Source organism: Coturnix japonica, chromosome 6 (genome assembly GCF_054131305.1).
Source record: "Coturnix japonica strain WE chromosome 6, WE-NBRP24, whole genome shotgun sequence".
NCBI lineage: Eukaryota > Metazoa > Chordata > Aves > Galliformes > Phasianidae > Coturnix > Coturnix japonica.
This window is the reverse complement of record NC_140668.1, coordinates 37,321,675-37,344,553: the sequence shown is the minus strand read 5'-3', so window position 1 is coordinate 37,344,553 and position 22,879 is coordinate 37,321,675. Positions and strand designations below refer to the sequence as shown.

General features: G+C 41.7%; 2 protein-coding genes across 3 annotated transcripts in view; one reads left to right on the top strand and one right to left on the bottom strand.

Moving 5' to 3' along the window:
- LOC146760585 (uncharacterized) overlaps positions 1-22,879 on the bottom strand; it is an 86,250-nt gene that overhangs the window by 36,775 nt on the left and 26,596 nt on the right. The window lies entirely within an intron of this gene.
- Positions 6,221-22,448, top strand: KCNG4 (potassium voltage-gated channel modifier subfamily G member 4). 2 transcript variants are annotated; one of them, XM_085551878.1, is made up of 3 exons: positions 6,221-6,616; positions 7,952-8,266; positions 20,930-22,448. In XM_085551878.1, exons 2-3 carry the CDS (start codon positions 8,120-8,122, stop codon positions 21,713-21,715), a joined length of 933 nt encoding a protein of 310 aa, XP_085408004.1. In that variant the 5' UTR covers positions 6,221-6,616; positions 7,952-8,119; the 3' UTR covers positions 21,716-22,448. The 2 variants fall into 2 exon arrangements, with proteins under 2 accessions (XP_085408004.1, XP_015729647.3); XM_015874161.3 differs by having other exon boundaries at positions 6,227-6,616; positions 7,467-8,266.

Below are 22,879 nucleotides of genomic sequence, written 5' to 3'. Positions count from 1 at the left end.
TTGCTGAATCTGATCCTTGAGCTATGCACCTATAGATAGATGATCACTGTTACTGAGAACTTATTTACCTATTAAAAACAGTCCTCTTTAGCATAGTTAGTTGAAGATCAACTTTTTAATAGCTCCTGTCCTTTCCCCGTAATTGGAGCTTGCTGTTTTGTCTTATAACAGAGTTCTCCTTACAGGACCACAGGGGTTATATGCATGTGATTTATGACTAGGAAATGAAGGCTTAGAGGCATTAAGTGATGTGTCTGGGATGACACATGACGATATTAACAAAGGTAAGAAAGAGAGAACTTCTGTTTTGTAACCACAGTGCTACCTTTTCTCTTTCAGTACAGCATCGCCCGATGGCAGACATCTTATTGCACGCACTAAGTCATGCTCGTGTTGATGGACATAGATTGATGGATCCATGACCTGTGATCTCCAAAATCAGTGGTACTTACAGACATTCATACACTGCCAAGTGAGCCCTCCCTTAAGCAGGGAATGACATTCAAGACATTTGAAATGTCTGGTTATGTTTGTTCCGTTTTTCTCCCTAGCAAATTTACAGCACCTTATTCTGCCTGTTTTCCTCTTTTAATCCTTCAACTGGTGTTATTTTTTTCCTTAACTCATATGGTGGCACAAACACAACTTCTTTTCAACCTACCCCTGTGTAGATAACCTCTCAGTGAAACAAAGGTTATCTCTTCCATAATCACATCCCTTCTTATTGACTATAGAAATGCATGAAAATGGTAAAAAAATAACTACCCAGGTACTCAAATGGCAATCAGATATCAGTCTCGTGGAGGGTCTTTGGCTATAGCAGGAGGCACATCAAAATCTGTAGGCTGTGCTATCTTTTGGGCATTTGTGGTATTTCAAAGATCCTCATGTTGATCATTGCAATGACTGTTTTAATACCAGTCATGAAAATGGTGTGATTCATAAATGCTTTGGAACTTTGAAATGATAAGCAGTAGGTGAAAAGAAATATATAAAAATGTTATATGATTTCCAATTTTAATTTCACCAAAGGTTTTACGATGCCAAATGCTTTCTACTTTACAGATACATCAAAACACACAATGTAAATCTACCTGCAGAGATAGTGGGAAAATGAAGAAACCTCGTACTAGCAGCAAACTCATGCTGATTATCACCAGGGACTTGTGTAATTCCCCCAGCTTCCAGGCTCTCCGTGAGGAAAGCCATGCAGAGCATCAGTCTGTTCCTTGATGTGCACGTAGTCAGACAGATGTGCCCTTTTGTCTGAACTCAAGGGAAGGCTGTACACGTTTCCCATAAAACATTTTGGCACCTCCTAATGGACCGGTGCTCAGAGATGGTAGAAATGCTTCTTCCTGAAATGAGCTGCTTGTGCGTGGTGCTCAGGGTGAAAATGAGCACCAGAACTGACAGCAGGAGGGAATTATTCTCCAGATCAGGTTATGAAAGACTTCAGATTGTCTTTCTCTCAAGCTCTCTGATTACCTGGGGATGGCTCACTGAGTCTCTTGCTATGTGGAAAGATAACAGCATTCAGCTCTAAGCCATGGCATTCTAGTTCTGTTTTCTCTGCCCATGCCACATCACACTCTAATCCTTTAAACCTAAGTGAATCAGCCTTTATGCAACATGCATTGGGATTGACATAGGAACGATCATCCCTTTGGAATTAGTTTCCTTATGTACTGTACATTAACAGGTACAATCTTCTGGAGTCCAGAGGAGATAAGCATAGAAAACTGAGGGAAATAGAACTGAAGTTAATTTTGAGTTGCAGCTTTTGTGCAAGGAGACAAGTGAAAGGACACAGAAATTTGTGCATTCCGTATTATTAACCTCACCATACTTTTATATACCTGATACATGCTGTGAATTATCTGTTGGCTTTAGTAGTATTTTGCCATTTTTGGCCCTTTTGGCCCCTTTTGGCTTTCATCAAACTTGGAAAAACAAAACCAAGTTATAAAGACGGTGATGGAGAGAAGGGAGAAAACACTGTCCCCAGTTTGTGTGACTCAGTCTTGTGAGACAGTTTGTGGTACATCAGGAGCCTGGATCACAACTGGCATTTATGAAGGCTGGGATGAGCAAGCAATACGTTACACAAGTGCTTAACAAATCAAGAGTACCCACAGCCTGATTTACCACACGCTCCTGTGCGAATGCTATCATTATTCCACTGGAATCAATAATACTGCAACTCGCTAAGGCTTGAATAACGAAGAGGTGAACCTAGCCCTTTACTGTCAATTTAATTATCCATACAAAGTAGGCATTTGGCAAGAAAGGCCATTTCTATTGCTCCATAAAGACAAATTATGAAGGAATAAACAGGAGCATGAGGCTAACATTGCTGGACTGAATGAAATATTGGCATAAATCCTGACAGTTTACCTTGCAATAGGCGATGCGATAATTGAACTGAGAAAAGAAGGCTAAGCTCTTCTTTATGTCCAGTGAAAAATATGAGAATATGAAAAGATGCTGAATTCCCATGTAACGAGTCTATCTAAATCCAATTACATCCACACATGTTAACCACTAAGTACTGAATTTTAAAATGCTCCTTTCAATTTCACGCCAACTATTTTGCAAGTGAATTGAAAAAACATATATTTTATTGAGCAGAAGAATTCATATGGCACAAACAGAAAGAATCTGAGAATGGCCAGGTGTGTACATTGGCTGAGTGTTAGAGATTGAATCCTCACCTGAGCACAAAAGGAAAAAACAATGCAACCATTTAGTGATGAAATTGCACCAACTGAACAGTCAGTGCTGGGCTTTTTTCTAAGCCAATGAATGAAAACTGTATAGGTTTTTTGAGCAAATCTATTTCACTCTTACTTTTTTTCTCCTTTATATGCTTATTTTTTTCAGTGCATTCATATTTCCTTAAATAATTATTTTGATGTACACCTTTGTTTTTTGACTTTAAAAGCCTGAAATGCATCATCTGTTTACAGGTGCCAAGGAAAGTAATTATCTTTGTACTATATTTAAGTATTACAAAAAGCCCAGTTGGGAAGCAAAGAGAAGATTAACAACACTCCTTTTATTAAATTACATACCTGCTCTCTGCAGAATGACTGGAAGAATTGGAAGTACATACAATTTCCAGGCATACATTCCACCCCTTGGTAAGATTGTCTGTTATAAGCAGACATCATTACTCTTGAATATATAGAGTCTGGAATATAGATGCATATACACACAGTTTTGTCTCCAGCAGTTTTTTGCTGTTCTAATGGAGAAATACTGTCAAATAACGATTGCATGACCAATTTAGAACTAATCAGCACAACCAACCTCATGGAGTCTAGGCCAACCTCCTCTGGTTTCTTAACATGAAGGCACCTCCATAGGGTCCAACCAGTGTCTATGCAGCTCCTCATTACAACATCAGAGACCTTGGAAAAAGCAGACAAGGGCTTGCATGCCCACTGCAGTATTTCCACTACAACTACAACCTTCCTGCTGCCCAGCAATATTTAGGCTACCAATTTTCAGTGTCAGAGGTTGGATCTACACGGTGGACTTTCCCTGCATGAACTTGTTTAGGCCTTTTTCAAATCCTGGCCACAACTGTGTTCCATAGTCTTAATATGTGCTTGGTGAAAAAAAAAACACTTGCTTCTACATATCTATAATTTTGTATATATCTCCTGCTTGATACAGGACTCAGCCATAAATAGAAAATGTAAAATCACAGGTAAGCAAGATATTACAGACAGTGATTTTTGCTGGCCTTCCTGTTTTCTACAATTTAGAAATTAACCATTGCAACACCTGAATAGTAATGTCATAAATAACCTCATTATCCAACTACCTGGGAAAAACCTGTATACTGGAACTGGTGCCACTTACCAGATTCTCCTCTGTGTTTCATAAAGACAAAGCAATAGCTGAACCAGCATAGTCACAAAGTTTTAAGCCATCCTAGTAGATCTCTGCTGTGAGTACTTAAATTTGAATTCTGCCAAATAACACATAGCCAAGATTGAGGCTTTACCTGCTTTACACAGAGCTATGCTTAGCCTATCTGGGAGGGTTACACAACAGCATGCAATTGCATTGTCCCTAGAGCTCTCTAGATAACAGCCAGCTCTGCTCAGCTTGCTTCTCAGCAGCATTATGTTGCCCTCATTGAAAAAGGGGATGAGAGGCAGGTCTAAGGCACTGCAATGGAATGGTAAAAATAATGAAAGGGGGGAAACAACAGGGAGACAGGAAAGTTATTTGCATCAACAAATAAAGCACATGGAAACTGCATGAAGGGCATGTAAAAGAAGCTGATACAACCAGATGGCTAAGGGGCAAGGAGAGAGCAATTCCAGAAAGCGAAAGGGAACTGCAGAATGGAAAAAAAGAATAAAAATGTTGATGTTAATTCTGAATAGGGCAAATTTAAAGGGAACTTAACGGGAAAACTATGGCTGTAGTTACAAAAAAGATAAAAAACACCATATATAGAAGCAAGTCAGCAGAGGTTTGAACTGATGCAGAAATAAGTCTTTCCCACCTGGAGAGAGACTTCAGTTTTGTGGTCTCAGCATTAACAGTTTCAGTTGTTGAACTATTAAGGAGGATCTGTATTGGATCTTCTGCACAGATACTGGTTTGGTTTTGGCTTGCAGTGAGGCCCTGATGTATCTACGGACACGGCTCCGAGTCTCCATAGAACAAATATTAGGGTGCCCAGTACTGAAGGTAAAGCTGTAAACTTTAAAAAACATATATTTCCTGCTAAATAAGACTCAAATAATTGAATTATGTATAATATTTACTCACTGATCAGGATTTATTCACCTTTTTGTCAGCTGGTTTCAGAAATGCAACCTTTAGCAGTACCACACAAGGGCTTCACAAGGTGAGAAGGAAATGCTAATTGGTTTCATCCTTTTGTGAAACAATCCATCCAAAGTTAATTAGAATAAGTTTTCTTTTTCTTCGTAAAAGTAATCCATAAGAAAATCTGATAGGCAGCACAAACTGCATCTCACACAAAGGTAGTAGGATTTAAGCGATTTTAAGCTATGCTCCCAGAACTGAGTTGCCTTCAGGCATCTATCTGGCCTTTCTCAGTGGATGGCATAATTAGGACCTGAGTGTAAACCCCAGTGGTGATGGCTGATAAGAAGTTAATCTTTCAGGCACCACGTGGGTCAATAGAGATGTGCCAACAGGTCCACTTAGCAAAGGCTTCCTGTCCCAGGCTGTGCAGTAGCATCTCTCTCATCACTGATAAACAGCTGCAGAATCTGCTTCTGAGGTGCCTCATCTCAGCAGCACAAGGGGAAGTAGCCCAGGGCGAGCAAAGGGCTCCAGCTGCACCTTGTACCCCCAGCTGTAAACAGCTCTGGGGTACCAACTCCTAAAGGCCTTTCCATGGAGCATTCATATGCCCAAAGGGACATGTAAATCCCATAGATGTACACAATTCTGCAGCAGTAGGATTCAAGTTCAGGAGCTGCAGCCACGCTGGGTATAAACTCTGGCATTTCTTACTGAATTTAGCAACGTCACCAAGGGTATTTGTCATTAAGATCTGATCACAGGCCACTTGAATCCTCTGACTGAAGCTAAAGCAAGCAGAATATGGGTCAAACTCATGTCATCTCAACTTCAGACAGAGGCAGCCCAAGACCTACTGGCAGTACAGAGCTCAAAAGCATTGCATCAAGCTCAGCCCCTACAGCCACGTATGAGAAGGTGAGAAACATGTTATGTGCTGTTTCCTATCATCCTTACAGGAGAGAGAGGAGAAAGTTCCTGGTTGTTAGGAAAGCAATGAAGATTTGCAAAGAGTGCTCAGCACCTGCCCTCTGCAACACAGAGACCTTTTCTTTTACAGAAGGAAAGCACTTTCCTGGCAGATAGAGATGTGCTGAGGCCCAGCATCTGTGGATACAACAGAATTCCCTCTAGGGATGTCTAAGAGCAAATCCCAGTCTCAAAAGCAATACAGGATATCGAAACTGCTCCTAAGGAGTTTGACTGGTATTGTCAAGATGACCACAACAATGGCAGAAGTTAATAAAACGATTTTAATCCCTGTTAAGTAGGTTCACCAGAATTTATTTATTAGCAAACCTGATTAGTCGGAGACTGTCTCCGTGTTCGTACTCAGTTGCTGCCTGCTGCCTGCTGAACAGACAGAGGGATGCTGGAGAGATTATTGCTAAGCCCTTCCCCCTTCCCTCTCCCCTCCTCTTCCAGGACCACACTGACAGTCCCAAGGGAAACAGGAGAGACGGAGGGGGCAGGATCCTGCAGCTCACGCTCAGCAAATTTCACCACAAAGCTCCACGAGCCCAAGAAGAGGAGCTGCCACTTAGGACACTGACTCCTGTGCAAAGGATCTATTAGTACAACATATAATATATGAACACATACGAATATTTTCCCCTCCTAGAGAAAGAAGGAGCGATAGAGAAAAGCGACTGGGATCTCCAGAGTGCTACAGCGATTTATTATTTTTTTTTTTTGGTAATCAATACCATTAAATATCCCCAGGTCTTTCTGCTGGATCGTAACTCAGCTGACCAGTTTGCAGCATGCATACTTCACCTGCGGGGAAGCCAGGCAGCGGGCTGCAGCCCGAGGCGCAGTGGTAAGTAACTTGGGGGAAGTTTCCTTGGGTTTTTTTTGCTGCCTTGGAGTAATGAATGCATGTGAATCTTTGGAGAATAGGAACAAAAACAGGGCTTCGTTCCTGAGAGAAAGAAGGGAAGGGGGGTGTCTTTCAGTTGCTTTTATCCTTGAGCTGGTAGTTTTCTTTCTGTCCTTGTAACAAAGTTTTCTACAGGATGGGCAAACGTTCCTTGTATTTTCTCAGTAATCTGCAGTGACATGAGACTGAGCTGGTAAGAATACTTGTCATTTACAAAGCATTTTACTCTTAAAGCATTGAACAAACATGTACTAGTTAATCCTTACCACGGCTCTGAGAGGCAGGCAAACAGGCGAGCAGTGAAGGAAACGCGAATTAGAATCTGGGCATTCGAGTTAAAGCAATTAAGAACTTTGCATCCAGCTGATGGCAGGTAATTGACCACTCTAATAACTATTAAGCAGCTTAGTTAAGTTAGTGTGTATTCAAGGGTTCACGGAAATTAGAGAGCCATGCGACAACTCTGGAAAATGAACAATCTAGCAAGGACCGAGATATTTCAGAGCAGAGACCGATCTGCTTGCACTGGGGTTTGCAGGCATCCGACCCTTTGTGATAATTATGAACAAGGCTTTAGCTCTCCTCTGTGCCTGTGTGTTGCCAGACAACCAATGAGGCTGCAAAGCAAATCGCGTTCGCAGGCTGCAGATTCCAGGAGGAGGCACAGAGGTGACTTTTACTTACACACACTCATTAAATTTGTGGTTCAGGAAAGTAGCCTGAAGCACCCTTTCTCTTGCAGTAACCTCTACTATGTTTTCTCCTTCTTCACCCATCTTTTGGCTGGCAGATACCCCTGGTCTGATGCCATTTCGGATGTCCCAGTGAGAACTCTTAGAGATGCCTATTCTCTCTGGAGGCAGCGACCAAGACTATAGTAACATTAGCTACGCGTCTTGTAATTCCTTGAGCCATTTCTTTCCTGTCTCCGTTGAAACTCCTTCTGTCAAAGGGGTCCATTACCAAAGAGCCAGGAGGATTTACCACCCTGATCAAGTCTCTGCAATCGATCTAAAGACAGAAATTATGATAAATGTTGGAGGCATCAAGTACCTGCTACCTTGGAGTACTTTAGATGAATTTCCCCTGACCAGACTGAGCAAACTTAAGTTTTGCAGCAGCTACGAAGAAATTATTCAGCTGTGTGATGATTACGATGAAGACACCCATGAGTTCTTCTTTGACAGGAACCCCAATGCTTTCGGGATGATTGTCAGCTTTCTAGCAGCAGGGAAGCTGATGCTTTTAAGAGACACGTGTGCCTTGTCTTTCCAGGAGGAACTGAGATACTGGGGGATTGAGGAATCCAACCTGGAGAACTGCTGCTTTCGAAAACTATTTCAGAAACTGCAGGAGCTGGCTGAGGTACGGAAAGAAGAGGAGCTCCGGAGGAGCAAAGAAGCTGCGTGTGTCCTGGATGAGAAGACCAAATTTGGACAGTTTATGAACAGGCTCAGAGATATGGTAGAAAATCCTCAGTCGGGACTCCCAGGCAAAGTCTTTGCTTGTCTGTCCATCCTCTTTGTGGCCACCACAGCTATAAGCCTTTGCGTGAGCACAATGCCAGATTTAAGAGCCGAAGAAGACAGGGTAAGTAAGTTCCCTTTAACTGATCTGACTGTAGAATATAAGGAAATGTGTCTGTTTTGCTAGACATGCATCCTTAAAAAGACACAACAGATACAGAAAATCTATAGTGATGAGGTTCGAAACTGCCCCGATGATGGAATCATCAACAGAAAATGCAGTGATAGCTGAAAGTGCTTCTGTCAGCTTCAAAGGGATGTTCAATTAAGAATAATTTTAACAAAATAATTTACTAATTGTGAGCTAAACTAAAAGAAAGTGTTTCTGGACAGAACTCTATCACCCAGCACTGGGTTTTGTTCTCAAAAGGAGTTCCTAGCATAAGTTATAAACTTGTTACACTGAGAGTTTCCAGCTCACACTGAGGAGTTTCCAGCACATTTTACTCTTTGGTTATAAGCAACCACTCAGTAACAGCACAAGAAATATCTTCTCTAGCATGTAGCACTAATATCAAATACCAGCTGAACTTCCAACCACATATATAAACCCTTTTCAAGTAGGTCAGCTGCAGTAATTCAGGGCAAATTGCCCAAGCCCGTATCATACACGAAGGATCTTTTCTTTAATACTGCTGTATTTCAGCACTGTAAAGATCTGTTATTCCAATTATAAAATGGAGGGAAGTAGAAGTCTAAAGTTCTTTCAGATGCAGTAACACCCAAATTTATCAAATAGCTTTGACTAATCCGTTTAATTAATCCTTCACTTCATTAGCAAACTGTCCTTCTGAAAGCAGTGAGAAAATAAACTCCCTGCCCGGTGAGATAAGACACTCCCTAAAGTATTCTGCATTGATGAATAAAGACATTCTCACATTTATAGCACATTAGGGTATGCACCATGCAAAAATAGGTACCTATTTTATTGCTCAAGCAGTAATTCAAGGCAGCACAGTCACGGCGAGAAGATGTTATGATATGTGATGTCTGAATGAAACTGAGGACTGAATATTAACTTGTATTTGCATAAGAAGACTATTAACTTTCAGCAGTAAGTCTGGTGCTCTCACAGCTTTCCACAGCTATTACTTTTGGCAGAGAAAACTGATACCCTGCTCCAGTGCTTCTTCTAAGGAAACACTTTAAAGATAGCACATCCTTCTCAGGGTTAGGTGTAAAAGCATCACAAGCTCTAGGAAGTGCTCCGTACCAACTTTGTTAATGGAAGCTGCCTGATGGGTTTTATTGTCATTTTCCAACCGCTGCAGAAAAAGCTGTGGTGAATACTTGCTATGAAAAGGAAGCACATGTTATTTCAGATCTCAGAACAAAGAATTACCTGTATTTTAGAAAGGGAAAGATTTTCAGGTTTGTCAGTGTGTCTGGTATATAGCTGCTTTCCATAGATCCTCTATAAAGCACAGATAACACTACTGCCCAGAGATCTGCACCCATATCATTACTTTAAAGACAAGCAGACTGGACTGAAAGAAGCTTAAATGCTTAAAGTGCAGGGGAAAGCACGATGGGTGAACTCAGTCCAAGGAACAGATTTGTCCAAATAGTTGGAAACATCCCACAGTTTACTCTTAAAGCACCAGAATGATGCACCTCTTTGTGGAATCCCAGAAGGACAGTATGGAAAGCCCTGTTATTTGAACCATTTAAAATGATGCCAGAGGAAGCACAGGGGAGGATGTGAGGTGTATTGCTCACACCTTGTGGAAAAGCAGAATATGAACTACTGAATCTTTTCTATCTATCTCCACATTTGTAGCCTGCAACACCTAATATTTTCCTACTGGGATTTCAAAAGAGCATTTTAGCTACAGGAAAGCAAACCACTCACAGCTTAACTGATTAAAAACACCACTTCTCAGTTGTGACTGAGTCACTCCCAGGGAAACTGCAGCTCTGCACTAAGATTTGTTACTCAAACCTGGTTACTGACTGACCTCTGAAAGTGACTCCAGCATGAGGATTTGTGTACCAGCAACCTGGGACAGGCACACAGCACCTCAGATTTTGGTTCTGTGGGCTGAACTTAAAAATTCCATGATATCCTTTTACCTAGTGACAGAAACAGTCAAACTCCTCCAATTAAGTTTCTAAACAACCTGTAATTCCACCCCTGAATCTAAAGATGCCCCCATACGGAGGTTTATTCATTTCTGAGCTGAAATCAGGCTAAAGCTCTATGCATAAAGGTGCTCAGAGGTATTGTAAGGATCCGTATTCCAATGTCACTAACACTGGAAACGGAACATAAATACAAACAAGAAAGGCTTTACCTCTGGTGCGTTTGTGCCACTCGGGGCTCCTTTTTCAAATCATCACAGCCGCACCAAGAGGGTGAGAACTGGCTGGGCTGCAGCACAAGAAGGATCAGATTCAAACAGAAAAAAGAAAAGGAAAAAAAATAAGACCAGGTGACTTCCATTTCACTCAGAGGCTGATCCCACCCTGCAGGCACGTGAAATCACTCGTTCTTTTAGCAGGTGCAAAGCCAGGGCTCGATCATAAGGAAGAAAAGCTGCCTCAGCGGGCAGGAGAGCAAACAGGAGTCCTCAACATCCAAGGGAAAGTGAGAACTCTGGACTCTGGGAGAGGGATGGCAAAGAGCCAGAGCAGGAGCATCTGCACCGGGGAAGCCCATCACCCTGGCAACCGGAGGGAGGGATGGAGCCATCCGCGTGGGTAGCGCAGGGCGGGGGCTGGCTTACAGAGCAGAGCCCAAAGTCAAATAAAGAACGAGGCACTGGAACTGACACCGTGCACATCTGTTGGAATATTTCAAACGGTGTTAGAAATAGGAAGGAAAAACAGAGAGATGAGCAAATAGTTCTGTATTGTGTGTCATGTGATGTGAATCCCTGCCAAGGGGAACAGCCCCAAGCAAAGGAGGAGAAAAGTTTGGGAAAAGTCGAAGGGGTAAATCTTTGGGGCTCTAGTGACCTCAGGTCTGAGTCTGACCATGAAACAGATGGATGTGCCATACACAGTGCTAAGGTTAGACTGGTTAGTACAACTTAAGGCTATGTAAAACAACCACATCCCCCAACAGCCATACAGCTTTATCTATGGTTTTGTGTCCATTCTTAAGGGAAAGCAAAGTGTCTTCAGTAAGGAAACAGATACGCCATCAGCAAAATGCAGTAATTAAGGCACGTGTGTATGTAGGGGTAGACAAGAAATCATAGTTGGGGGTGAGGAGCTCTCACTGTTGTTGATCCAAACAGGTATTGCTGGCAGCATGAGAAATGCCAAGCTGAATCACAGACAGTGTATTTAGGATAAAAGAGCTAATGTGATACATCTACAGAAATTCTCCTCCAACGACAGAATTAAGATGAGCTCATTAGAGTCAAGGCAAAAGTCTCCCCAGAAGTCAGTCCCATGCAGGAGGTACAGCCAGGATCCAAGAGGTGCAAATGAATTAGGCACTGCTCGGCACAGAGGGAAAAAATCCACATCATTAGACCTGTGAAGTACGGGACAAAACCAGCTCAGAAGGCCTTGGATAGGACTATGCTTTAAAGCACCCTTGGGATTTTCTTTTGGAGGAGATTTCTTTCAGCGAGTCCCCAAAATTGGCATTCTCTGGAGAAATGACTCAGCAGAAAAGGTGCAGCAAGGTCGTTTCCTCAGGAGAGACAAACAAATTAGGGTCAGTGAAGGAAAAGAAAGAACCCCCAGCCATTCCCATTAGCTGTACCTCAGCACTGGTACAACCAGAGCTTTCTCCTGGTGTAGAAGCTGCCAACGAGTCACACTTATGTGATGTACTATGGCTGCAGCTAAGAGAGAAGGAAACATCTATCCTCTGTCCTCCAGTGATAAGTGAGGGGTCAGACTTCATTACTACTAATTTTTGTGCTTGCTCATAACTGATCTTGAGAAGCTTGTAAGTGCTTTCTGTACTGCACAGATAACCTAATGAAACATAACCGACATGCGATGCAACCAGCATTGTCAGACCTAATGATCTTATCTTGGAGCTAAGTATATTCATTTTCTAAAGTTCCAGTTCCTGCGATCATTTGATTATGTAGAACTGTAATTCATTTTAAACGAGCACGCGTTTAGTCTTTGATTACACTGAGAATCCAGAAAATGGGAAAGAATAAAAGAAGGGAAAAACAGGCAAACAAGGAAGAGCAGATATATAATAAATGGAACCATATTTTATGGTTTGTTTTTCATCCTATGCCATTATTCTGGAGGCACTGATGTATTTTTTCAGTGTTTGACATCACTGATGCTGTGTCACTGTGAAAATAGCCTACCTGGCTTGGACCCCAGGGGAAACTGTTGAGAAACACATCTTGTGTGAAAGCAGTTTCATTGCTTTATAGGAGAAAAGGCAAGGATTTCCTTGGGAAGACAAAGGAAATCAGACAAGATATCTGCTTCATGAGGGTTACCAGCACCACAGCTAAAAGAGCTGTGAACACAAACTTTGGTTAACTGGTTAAACCATGTGAACTTTTGTCAATGTGAAGATATGTCCACTGTGTGAACATAGACAGGTACCAGACAGATCCTCAATATTCACGCTATTAAATCCATTGTGATGACATTACAATGCTCCAACCCTGCCCATAACCTGCAGGTAAAATTAGATCTCTTTAGAGTATTTATTAAAGGAAAACTTGAATGACTTGGGATTGACTGGAGAAGATAACAGTACTTATGGACAATGTCATGTAGGGTTGTACAAACTCATCCCTTCTGCTCACAGCCTGCAGAAACATATGCAGGGACAAAATAGAGCATTGAACTTAATATGTACCCCATTAGTGATGCTTACCTTGCTGAAGCCCTGCTCTATGCAACCAATGGGCATCCGTGGGGTGGATGCTACTGATCACCTGTATCAAGACACCCTCACTGCCACACAGAATGATTTGCTTTAGAAACTCTTTACACTCTATTTCAGTAAGTAAATGGTTTTTAAAAGCCAGCTCTGCCAGTTCAAGGTCCAATGTTTCGAAGGCACAGTCTGACACCATTAGTTTGCCTTATGTTCATCCAGCTTTGGCTGTATCCCAACAGCCAAGGGACTCCCAGCTTGCACGCTATCCTGGGGGGACACCCAGCTGTTCCAGCTGCTCTGCAGTGGGCCATCACTCAAATGCAATGTGGGACAGCCCAAGTGTAAATCTGTACGTTCTATAGAAGTTTCTGTTACTGCAACAGTCAAAATCAGAATCTGGTCTTTTAGTTCTGGAGATGTTTGAGCAGATCTAATCATTAATTTCACAGCACCAGAGCTGTGACCTGCATATGTTGTGCCTATTCCCGCAGTGTCAGCTCCTCCTGTCAGCACCAGTATTTGTCCTTAAAACAGGTTCAGTGCCTATACGCAGGTACAGGCAGCCTCTGCTGCAAAGAACTTCCAATGCAGTAAGGAAAGAAGCAGAGAAGGAAAAGAAATAAGGCTAAAGCTTTCACCAGAAGTAAAACTGGAAATTGAGTCTTTCCCCTAAGTCCCATGCAGATACCTCGTCATTCTGACTGTACTGTTCCTCACCGTTACAAAATGAAGTCTGTTACATTTCCTAATAGGAAAGAAAAAAATAAAAGATAACGCCTCCACATCTCTCTCCTAATAAAGTGGTCTGGGCTCACCAATCAGATTGAAATGCTTCAGTTTGACTCTTACAATATTTGCAGAATAAAGAACACAAGCATAAAAGTTAATTGAAATCCTTTATTTTAGTTACATTTACTCCCCTGATGTGATAACCTGTGCTGGGTACAGGGATGAGTTCCCCTTCCCTGCATTCTCTGTAATGTCCACAGTCATATAATCCCACTAATAGTTTAGTCTCCTCAAATGTACTAGGCTTAGTAATTGTTTTCATAAGTCCAAGTTTCTTACTCATAAAGCAAAGTAAGTGGAAAATTGTTCTGTGATCAGAATACACAGCACTCCTTTAACCAGCTTATCATCCTGTAAATCAGGTTACAGTCTCTCTCTCAGCAGGCAGTAAACCTTTTGATTTTATTACATCTGTCTCTAACTATAAATCCCAGTACTGGAGTGATCCATCACACGGGGTTTTCAAGTTCTCCCTGACCATCATTTGATTCAGCAGCACAGAGTTTAATTATTCAAATCATAGCAGCAATGCGGTCACGGTGATTCAGCAGTACCTGCAGCACTGCAGCTGGATCCCACGGCTCCAGGTACGCAGGGAACACAGACTGGTACAAGACTGACTAACTGAATGATCATTTTAGTGCCAAAAGAAATGGGAAAAATGCTGCAGAGTGGGATAAGAACACCTGGGAGACAACTCAGTGTCTCACCTACACAAAGATCTACACAAAGGTGTGTTCTGCTCCACCTTAACCACTCTCCAGACTTGTAGACTCACTCTTGAGTCCAGGGGCAGGCAATAGCAAGAACTGAAGCTTGCTTTTTCACTACCACATTAGCTTGCATTTTTTCACATAGAGGGCATTCTCTAGGGACACAGATGAGGATGCAGTGCCCATCTGTAACCTTGAGAAGTGCAGAAGGTTGGAAGACAGCATCGTGCTTGGGAATTAAGTCAACCTCGAGTTTAGAGAGGAAAATTCCTGTGAGTTTTTTCTTCTAAATCCTCCACGTTCAGGGCTGTGTTTTGCTCTTCATGTGCTGTGTGGGCAGCCCCAGGAGCTGTATGGCTGGGACGGAGCCTCTCTGCTAAGCACAGGTAGCTGTCAGCTGCACACAGAAGGCAGCCTAGTAGCCTGTTCCATCTGCTGCCATTTTAGTGGACGTTGGCCACTGTACACAATACAGCATGTGGATCAGACAGAAGGATCTGAGTGCTAACTGGCTGTATCTGAATGCAGTAAATAACATTTGGACACACCAGGCTAAGTTTAGTAGATGTGGACTGTGACCTTGCATCAGTAAAGCTGCCAGCATTCTTGGTGTGAAAGGTGATGTTCTGGCAGCTTGTCCTTCAAATACATAGTATTAAGCAGGACCAGGTCCTGCCTACCAGTATTTAAGGACACTTTTCAGGCTCCACTAGGAGTCTGAATTAGAAGAGTCAAATATATTGCTTTACTGAGCTCCTTCCCTGCTCCATTTTGAGTTACTGTTTAATGTTTTCTGGATGACTGAACAGCAAAACTGCCTTCACTCAGACGCAATCAGTGCTGCATTAGGATGGATCTAACTGGGAAGAGGTTCAGAGCCTTTCTGTCCATTGCTCATTTGTTTTACGATGATAAGCCAGCTGCTTTCCATAAGAGAACCCCACAAAGAACAACATTTGCATGCAGTGATTCAGTCGTGACTCCTAACTCAGCTCAAGGACTTTTATCAGCCTAGCTTCATAAGTAAAGTTACTTGCCTTTCTCAGAAGTATGCTGTATAACCCACACTTCTACACACTGCTGATGTAGATAGTGATTTCCTATATGAAGTTTTGAAGGTATTACTCCCTGCAGGGATGATGTGATTCTGAAATAATCCATAGACTGATCTAGCAGTTCTTATTGGCAATGTGCTTTACAAGTGCTGGTGCAACTTCAGCCAGTTAACTAGGAAATGGATGATGTGAGACAAGAAACACATAAAATCACTAACATCATCATTAACTTCATTAACAGGCAAGCACAGAAAGATCATAAGCAATGCTGCAGATTTGCCTCTTCTAAATCTCAGGCACCACTCTTTTATATACTGTGTGAAATCCCAAATTACACACTATGGAAAACAGGCTCAGGATGCTGCCAATGGACTTCCACTGAGAGTCATCCACAGGAAGGGCAGAAAGTTGGTATTTATGGCCACAGTACAGAACAGCTGGGTAATAACATCACTATTCAGAAACCTGAACCTGGTTAGCCATCAGCCATTACCTCACCATCAACATCGTGCCATTCATTTCCATGGTGCTCTACAGAGGATTACAAAGAATGGATCTGTTCCAACCAATACTGGTTAGGAGACCACAGTCAAAGCTGGAAACCCTTCCTGGCAGTGTGCAGCACAGCTTGAAGTGGCCAACATGCCAGACTTGGGTTCAGATGTTCAGAAACCTCAGACTATTTTATGAGATGGTACCACAGTGTACAGTGTCCAAAATACACATTTCCACTGTTTTGTGTTTGCTTCAGCATTTATTTAGAAGTACCTTACAGTGGGTTAAAGGGCAGACATCCACTTCAGAAGGTACTGAGGTAAATCTTCAGAGGAAGGAAATTAATTGGCCGATCAGGTCATGATTCAGAACAGATTTTCTCCAGCATATTTTAATTATAAAATGCTTCAGATTGCAACCAAGTGGGTCAGAAATGGCCAGTGCAGAGCAGGTCCTGAGGGCATGAGAACAGCTCCCTGGTGCTCTCATCTAGTTATATATAAATGAGTTTATAATAATAACTTTTTATTTTCTTGTCTATAAAGCGCAACCAAGTACAATGCATCTGAAAACCAAGGTGGATGGACGAGGTATTTATTCCACAAGGGAGGTTCTGCTTCACTCTGCCTGGGCATTGCTACCATTACTGGTGCATGTACAGACATTATTTTCACAAGATGAGATTTACATCTGTTGTAAAATATGATAGTGCTGCATAATTTTGAGATCTGGTTTTATTTACTATCCTAGATGTCATTATGCTGTAACTAATGTTTCCTGGTCAACTAATAGGGCACTTGGCTGGAAATTCATATTATTTATCTTATCTAGTGAGTGGCACATATCTCAAGCTCATTTAACTTGAGTTCACAGCTGGGGAATAAATTTCAGTCCTGTAAACTCACCTGTGCAACTGAGATTTAGATGCCGTGCATCGCCCTGGCATCAGAGGGTGCTGAATTCTTGAACCTCTGATCCTATCAAAAGAAGGTGCTGCATGAAAGCTGCAGTAAAGCTTTCTGGAACTCCAGCGTTTTCTGCTATTAGTAATCCTACTTTCTTCTCACTGTTCCTACAAAGATCCATTTTGCTTAAGCTTTTGTTTCTCAGGCTGTCAGGATGGGCACTGGGCTAATGGGACTCTGCTCAACTATTCCTACTTTTTCTTATCAGCCTTCTTTTCCCCCATATCTAAAGAGGCTTTAATAAAAGCATCCTAAAATGAGTGTTTCCACTGTAGTATTATAAACATCCCAGTACATAATAGAGCCCAGAAAATGAACCATTACCTTATACAGCAGAAAGCAATAATGAAAAGGAACTATGAATTGCTTATTATCACGGGTGCTACGGAACTTTGAAATGGCCACTTTACCTATTTGAGCTGGTTTATAAATCTAAGAAATCATTCAATATTTCAGCCATCGGGCTCGGTATATAGCTTGTTACATACAAATCATTGTGTCCTTCATTGCTGAACTTAATGTTCTTTTCATACGTATAATCAATACCAGGCACTCTTTTTATTACGCTCATGCCATATGTTGTAGAGTTTCAGCTGGAGACAAGTTCCATAAATCCTGATAAATTCTTGCATTGCTCCAAAGTAAATCTGCAGGATGTATGTAGCACTGGATACTCACTGACTACTTGCTCTGTTCTAACTGATCTCCCATCAGACTCCATGATGGTCAGTGCTGGCTGATGCTAAAATAGTGCAAAGCATCTCAGGTTTAGCTGAAAAATCCCACCCCAAAGCTATTTTGTGTCCTGTTATAAATAAAAGCTCATCTTTCCCCCACGCTCATGATCAGTGCTGCATTGGTCTGGAGCTTTTATAAGTTCTACTACACTGTGATACACAAGAAAAAAGAAATCAGTGGTAAATTTGATACGAAAATAATAAAACACCTCTCACGGATCAGAATATTTAGCCTGCAAGTTGACAGTTCACTGGAAGGAGTTAACTTCCAAAGGGAAGCTGGTAACAACAGCAAATGTGAGAAATACCACTGACACACAGGTACCTGTATTTTGGAAAGAATATGGTAGCTGAAGTCACTGTGTTATTCCATCAGCTCTTTGGACAACAAAATGGAACACAGAGCACTTTGAGGTCTGAAATTATCCAAAATATTGGAGTAACAGAAACTGGTCTTGGTATTCAGTATATCTTCCCCTCTTACTGCCCCAATATTTGCTACTTCTGAATGGGATATTCAGAAGAATCAAGAATCTTCAAAATGCCTGGTGTTAGAGAGGGATGTTCCATATAAACTGTCTCACACATATTACAAATTAAATACAGGTATTCCTAATATGTAAAACATTCTCATACAAGTACAATGCATAAAATTTATCTCCCATTGTCACATCAGTGGGTTTGTTGTCATCAAATCCTGCAGACCCTGAGTCTTCCACTCTCCTTCCAGTCTCTGGCAATAGAGAGGCTGAGGTGTGAAACTTTAGTGTCAGGTGCTGTATACAGTTTGACTAACTAATGGTATTGTTACACTATGTAATGGAGTGAAATTGTGCTGGTGGCTGGTGCCCAGCTGTGTTATTTCTAGTGTTTGAGTTAGTTACCTCCACATAGAACTACTGTGCTGCACGGATAAACCAGTTCCTTCTGAAATGCCTTTGCACCATGTCGGCATGTCTGAAGAAAACATCTTTCTTTTTCCATCTTCCAAACAACAAAAAAACAAAGCAACCAAAAAACCACGAAGCCAGGAATTCACTGCATTAGTCAGTGTCAGACACTGTGATACTGGAACTTTCCTCAGCAGAAAAAGAGACCGATAGACTGATTTGAATCATATACTTGTACAAATATATTTCTCAAGTGTCTTCTGCAAAGTATATAAAAAAGACAAAGTGTGCTAACAGGGGAGAACTCACCATCCTTTACATCCACAACTGTGCACAAAAGGGAAATAAAACGCACAGGAACGTTCCTGAAAAGTTGGCTTTGAAGGATGTTCTGATGAAACACAAACATGCCTTTGGGAAGCTGATTGCACAAATTGCTTTCTCTATACATAAATAAGCGAGGATGGAGAAAATAAAGCTCCTAACCAGCTCTTACCATGCCGCACTGTGACACTGCACATTTAGTTCAGGTCTAGATTTAGTCCTAGACCTTAACAGGTAAAATTCCCAGCAAACAAATTTTTTTCTTGCATTTTCATAGGAAGGAATAGGGTAAACTACACAATGATCTGCAAGCAGCATCACTGTAGATGTGTAAAGGAGGGTAAGTAGCAGATCTAGTGGAAATTCAGCTCAGTTAACAAAAGGTAAAATAAATCTTGATGGTAACGATGAATAATTCAGTAGTGTGACCAGAGGTGGGTGTGTGCAGAGTCCAGGCTGTACTGTATGAACAACTCAGAGCTGAGACAAAGTGAGAACCTCATAACAACTGCTGATCACAGGCAATCGTATCAAGCCAAGTCAGCAGCTCTGTGAACACTGCAGCACTCCAGGCTCTGTCAGGGCAGTGGCTTCAAATAGGGCTGTAACCTCAACACCCACACATAACTGTAGCAGGACTGAGTCTCTGAGATTAATTTTAAGTGAAAAAATTATGATTTTGACATTCTAAGGTGCAGAAAGATAGAGATCCCCACAGAGTGCTACAGAGCTACGCTGTTCTGAAGGCTACGCCAGGTAAAATAACAATGATAATAACAGACAGGATGCATTACAGTTTTCTTTGAGGAGTCTCAGGCATTGATCCTAACACCTGAGAATGGCAGAGCCACGGGATATAAACAATTCCTGAACAAAGTGAGCTGCTCCCTCCCAAGAAGAGCTGTAATTCAATGCAAAGGGACGCACTCAAAAAACATCACATTGTAATGCAGAGTGTAACTGAACACTGGGACAAGTTTAATTAGTAATAGGGGTATGTGTTTCCCGCAGAGCTTTTAATCAATACTGCTTGTGAAATGTGGCTGAGAATGGATAATACTGTATCAGGAACTGCTCCTGTATTCTCTTGTTTACCAAAATAATCACGAATTAATTTACATTTTCCTCCTCATTTCACGGCAACGGACCAAATGCAATTCCACTTTTTAAGCTCAGGAAAATTTAAAAAATAATAAAAATAATAATAAAAAAAAGGGATTCTGAGGAAGCAAACTAAAGCAATTCCTCTGATAACAAACACAGGGAAAGTTCTGCTTACAGCATGGGGGATCAACACAGGGAGAGGATTCCTCAAGGCAAGTTCTGCCTACTGGAGGGGTATTTATTTTCTTTCGGATTGGAGCTATAAAATATTTGTTCATATAGAAAGAAACATGATTTGTATACGGTGTAACTGAGCCAAGGATCCAAGTGACTTAATGAATAACTCTGAGCCACTTTTAATTGCACCACAGTACGTAACATTTGCAAAAGCACCACGCGTTAAACAGCACCAGAAGTGTGCAGCCATTCAGACATTAATCTTTCTTTTGAAGACACACTAATTTTGGTGCAGACTTATAAATCAGTCAAGTTCAAAAATACGTGTTTTGAGAGCTGCAAGCGGGACTGATTTGGAACTTAAGGCTGTGCATGCAGACTTTAGGGAGAGCTGAGCCTTTCTCAGACTCTCAGAAGAGCTTCATTCATTTGGAAGAAGCAAATAAAACAAGCAGGCAGTACATCTGTTCATCTAGACATTTCGTGTGCTTAATACCCCCTATGTGCCATTGAAAGACAGCTACCTGCTAGCTGGGATTTGGTTATTTCTGATACTGGTGACTTGAGCTGTGGAGCATTTCTGCTCCTCTGATGTTTTTGTATGCTGGTTTGCAGACTGTTCTTTTATTTAATTCTCCTTTTTTTTGTGTGTGTGTCAGGGTGAGTGTTCCCAGAAGTGCTATTACATCTTCGTCATAGAGACCATCTGCGTGGCTTGGTTTTCTCTGGAGTTCTGCCTCCGATTCATTCAAGCGAGGAGCAAGTGTCAGTTCTTCAAAGGGCCTCTAAACATCATTGATTTCTTGGCTATTTCACCCTATTATGTTTCCCTCATCTTGGCAGAAGATGACTCGAGTGAAACGGATGACAGGCCAAGCAGCAACACTTATTTGGAGAAGGTTGGGTTGGTGCTACGTGTTTTACGTGCCTTGAGGATCTTGTATGTCATGCGCCTTGCCCGGCACTCCTTGGGCTTGCAGACCTTGGGCCTCACTGTTCGAAGGTGCACGCGAGAATTCGGCCTGCTTTTACTCTTCTTATGCGTGGCTGTCACTCTGTTTTCTCCTTTGGTCTATCTTGCTGAGAATGAATCCGGCAAGGTGCTTGAATTCACCAGCATACCTGCCTCCTACTGGTGGGCTATCATCTCCATGACCACTGTGGGGTACGGAGACATGGTGCCACGGAGCGTCCCAGGCCAGATGGTGGCTCTGAGCAGCATCCTCAGTGGCATTCTCATCATGTCCTTTCCTGCAACATCGATATTCCACACTTTCTCCCATTCCTACTCGGAGCTGAGGAAGGAACACGAACGACTGCAGTCTCGGCTGAACAGAGTTAAAAATGCCAATCACTCCGGTGAAAGTGACACCTTCAATGAGACAGACAGCTTGATCCTGGAGGAGCCAGCATCACCCATCAAATACATTTACACAGGGAACTAAGCCTCGCTCTGCAACGCTCCCAAGAATAGGATACTGATGTATGTCAACATAACACACAAAGCAAAGCAACAAAATACGTTACGCCGCTATTTTTCTCTGCCAGCATAGGTGCAGCAAAGCAGCACAAGCCAATGCAGCTGGCTCCAGCACATCACTACGGAGGTGGAGGGTTGAGAATGTCAAAAGTCAAAAGTTTATTCAGTAATAAATATTCATTATTCGACAGGACTAATGATAAGATTCAGCTTTGTCTCTGCCAGTTAATATCTTGCTGAATACCTAATATTGAATGCAGAGCAAACTAAACAGCTTCTGTTGGCACAAAAGCACTTGCTATTTTATTTGCCTTTGAGTTTCCAACGTTCTTTGCAACACCTTGAGCCAAGCATTAGGAAGGATTTTTTCAGGGCTACGCACCTGTGCTATTTATACAATGCTCATCACCCAGGCACACAGAGTTCTATATCTGAATCAGAGTTCTGTATCTGAAGCCACTAACAAGCTAAAATAAAAGCACTGTATGTGAAAAGCATTACAAGTTTGCCTGTAGTCAGATGACCTGTCTCTACACAACAAATTGCACTGCTGTTGTGAGATACATCGTGTTTGCAAGAGAATTTGCTTGGAATGCAGTTGCAGTCTGAGAACTGTAAACATTTCATACTAGACAGGAGAACTTTTCAAACTTTTTTCATATACTTATTTAAAAAAATAATAAAAAAATCTTACTGAAGACGTGAGATGGTGTTTTGTTGTTGTTGTTGTTGAATGCTGATGGGTCTTTGAGAAAAAAATGTTATTGAAAATAAAACAACAGCTTAGAAGTATTCAAAGGTATAAATGGCAAAAAAATGAGAGGGATGATTATTAAAGGCAGTGGGAGTGATTTCCTAAAGCAAATGGGAGATGTCCCTCAAAAATACATGAGATATTCCAGATGATCTTTCATAATTCAACCTTTTAGATGCTGTGAATGCAGTTAGGGGAAACTTCCACCAACACAAGGTTAAGTCTGCACAAACATCAGCTCACGGGTCCTTGGTTTGCAGGCAGTCCTGCTGCTACATACAGAGCTTTAACTCAATGGACATGAGGCATGTATTTAAGTACCGAGATAAATCAAGGCCTAAATTAATGTTTCCATCTGATTTTCAGCTTTTCTTT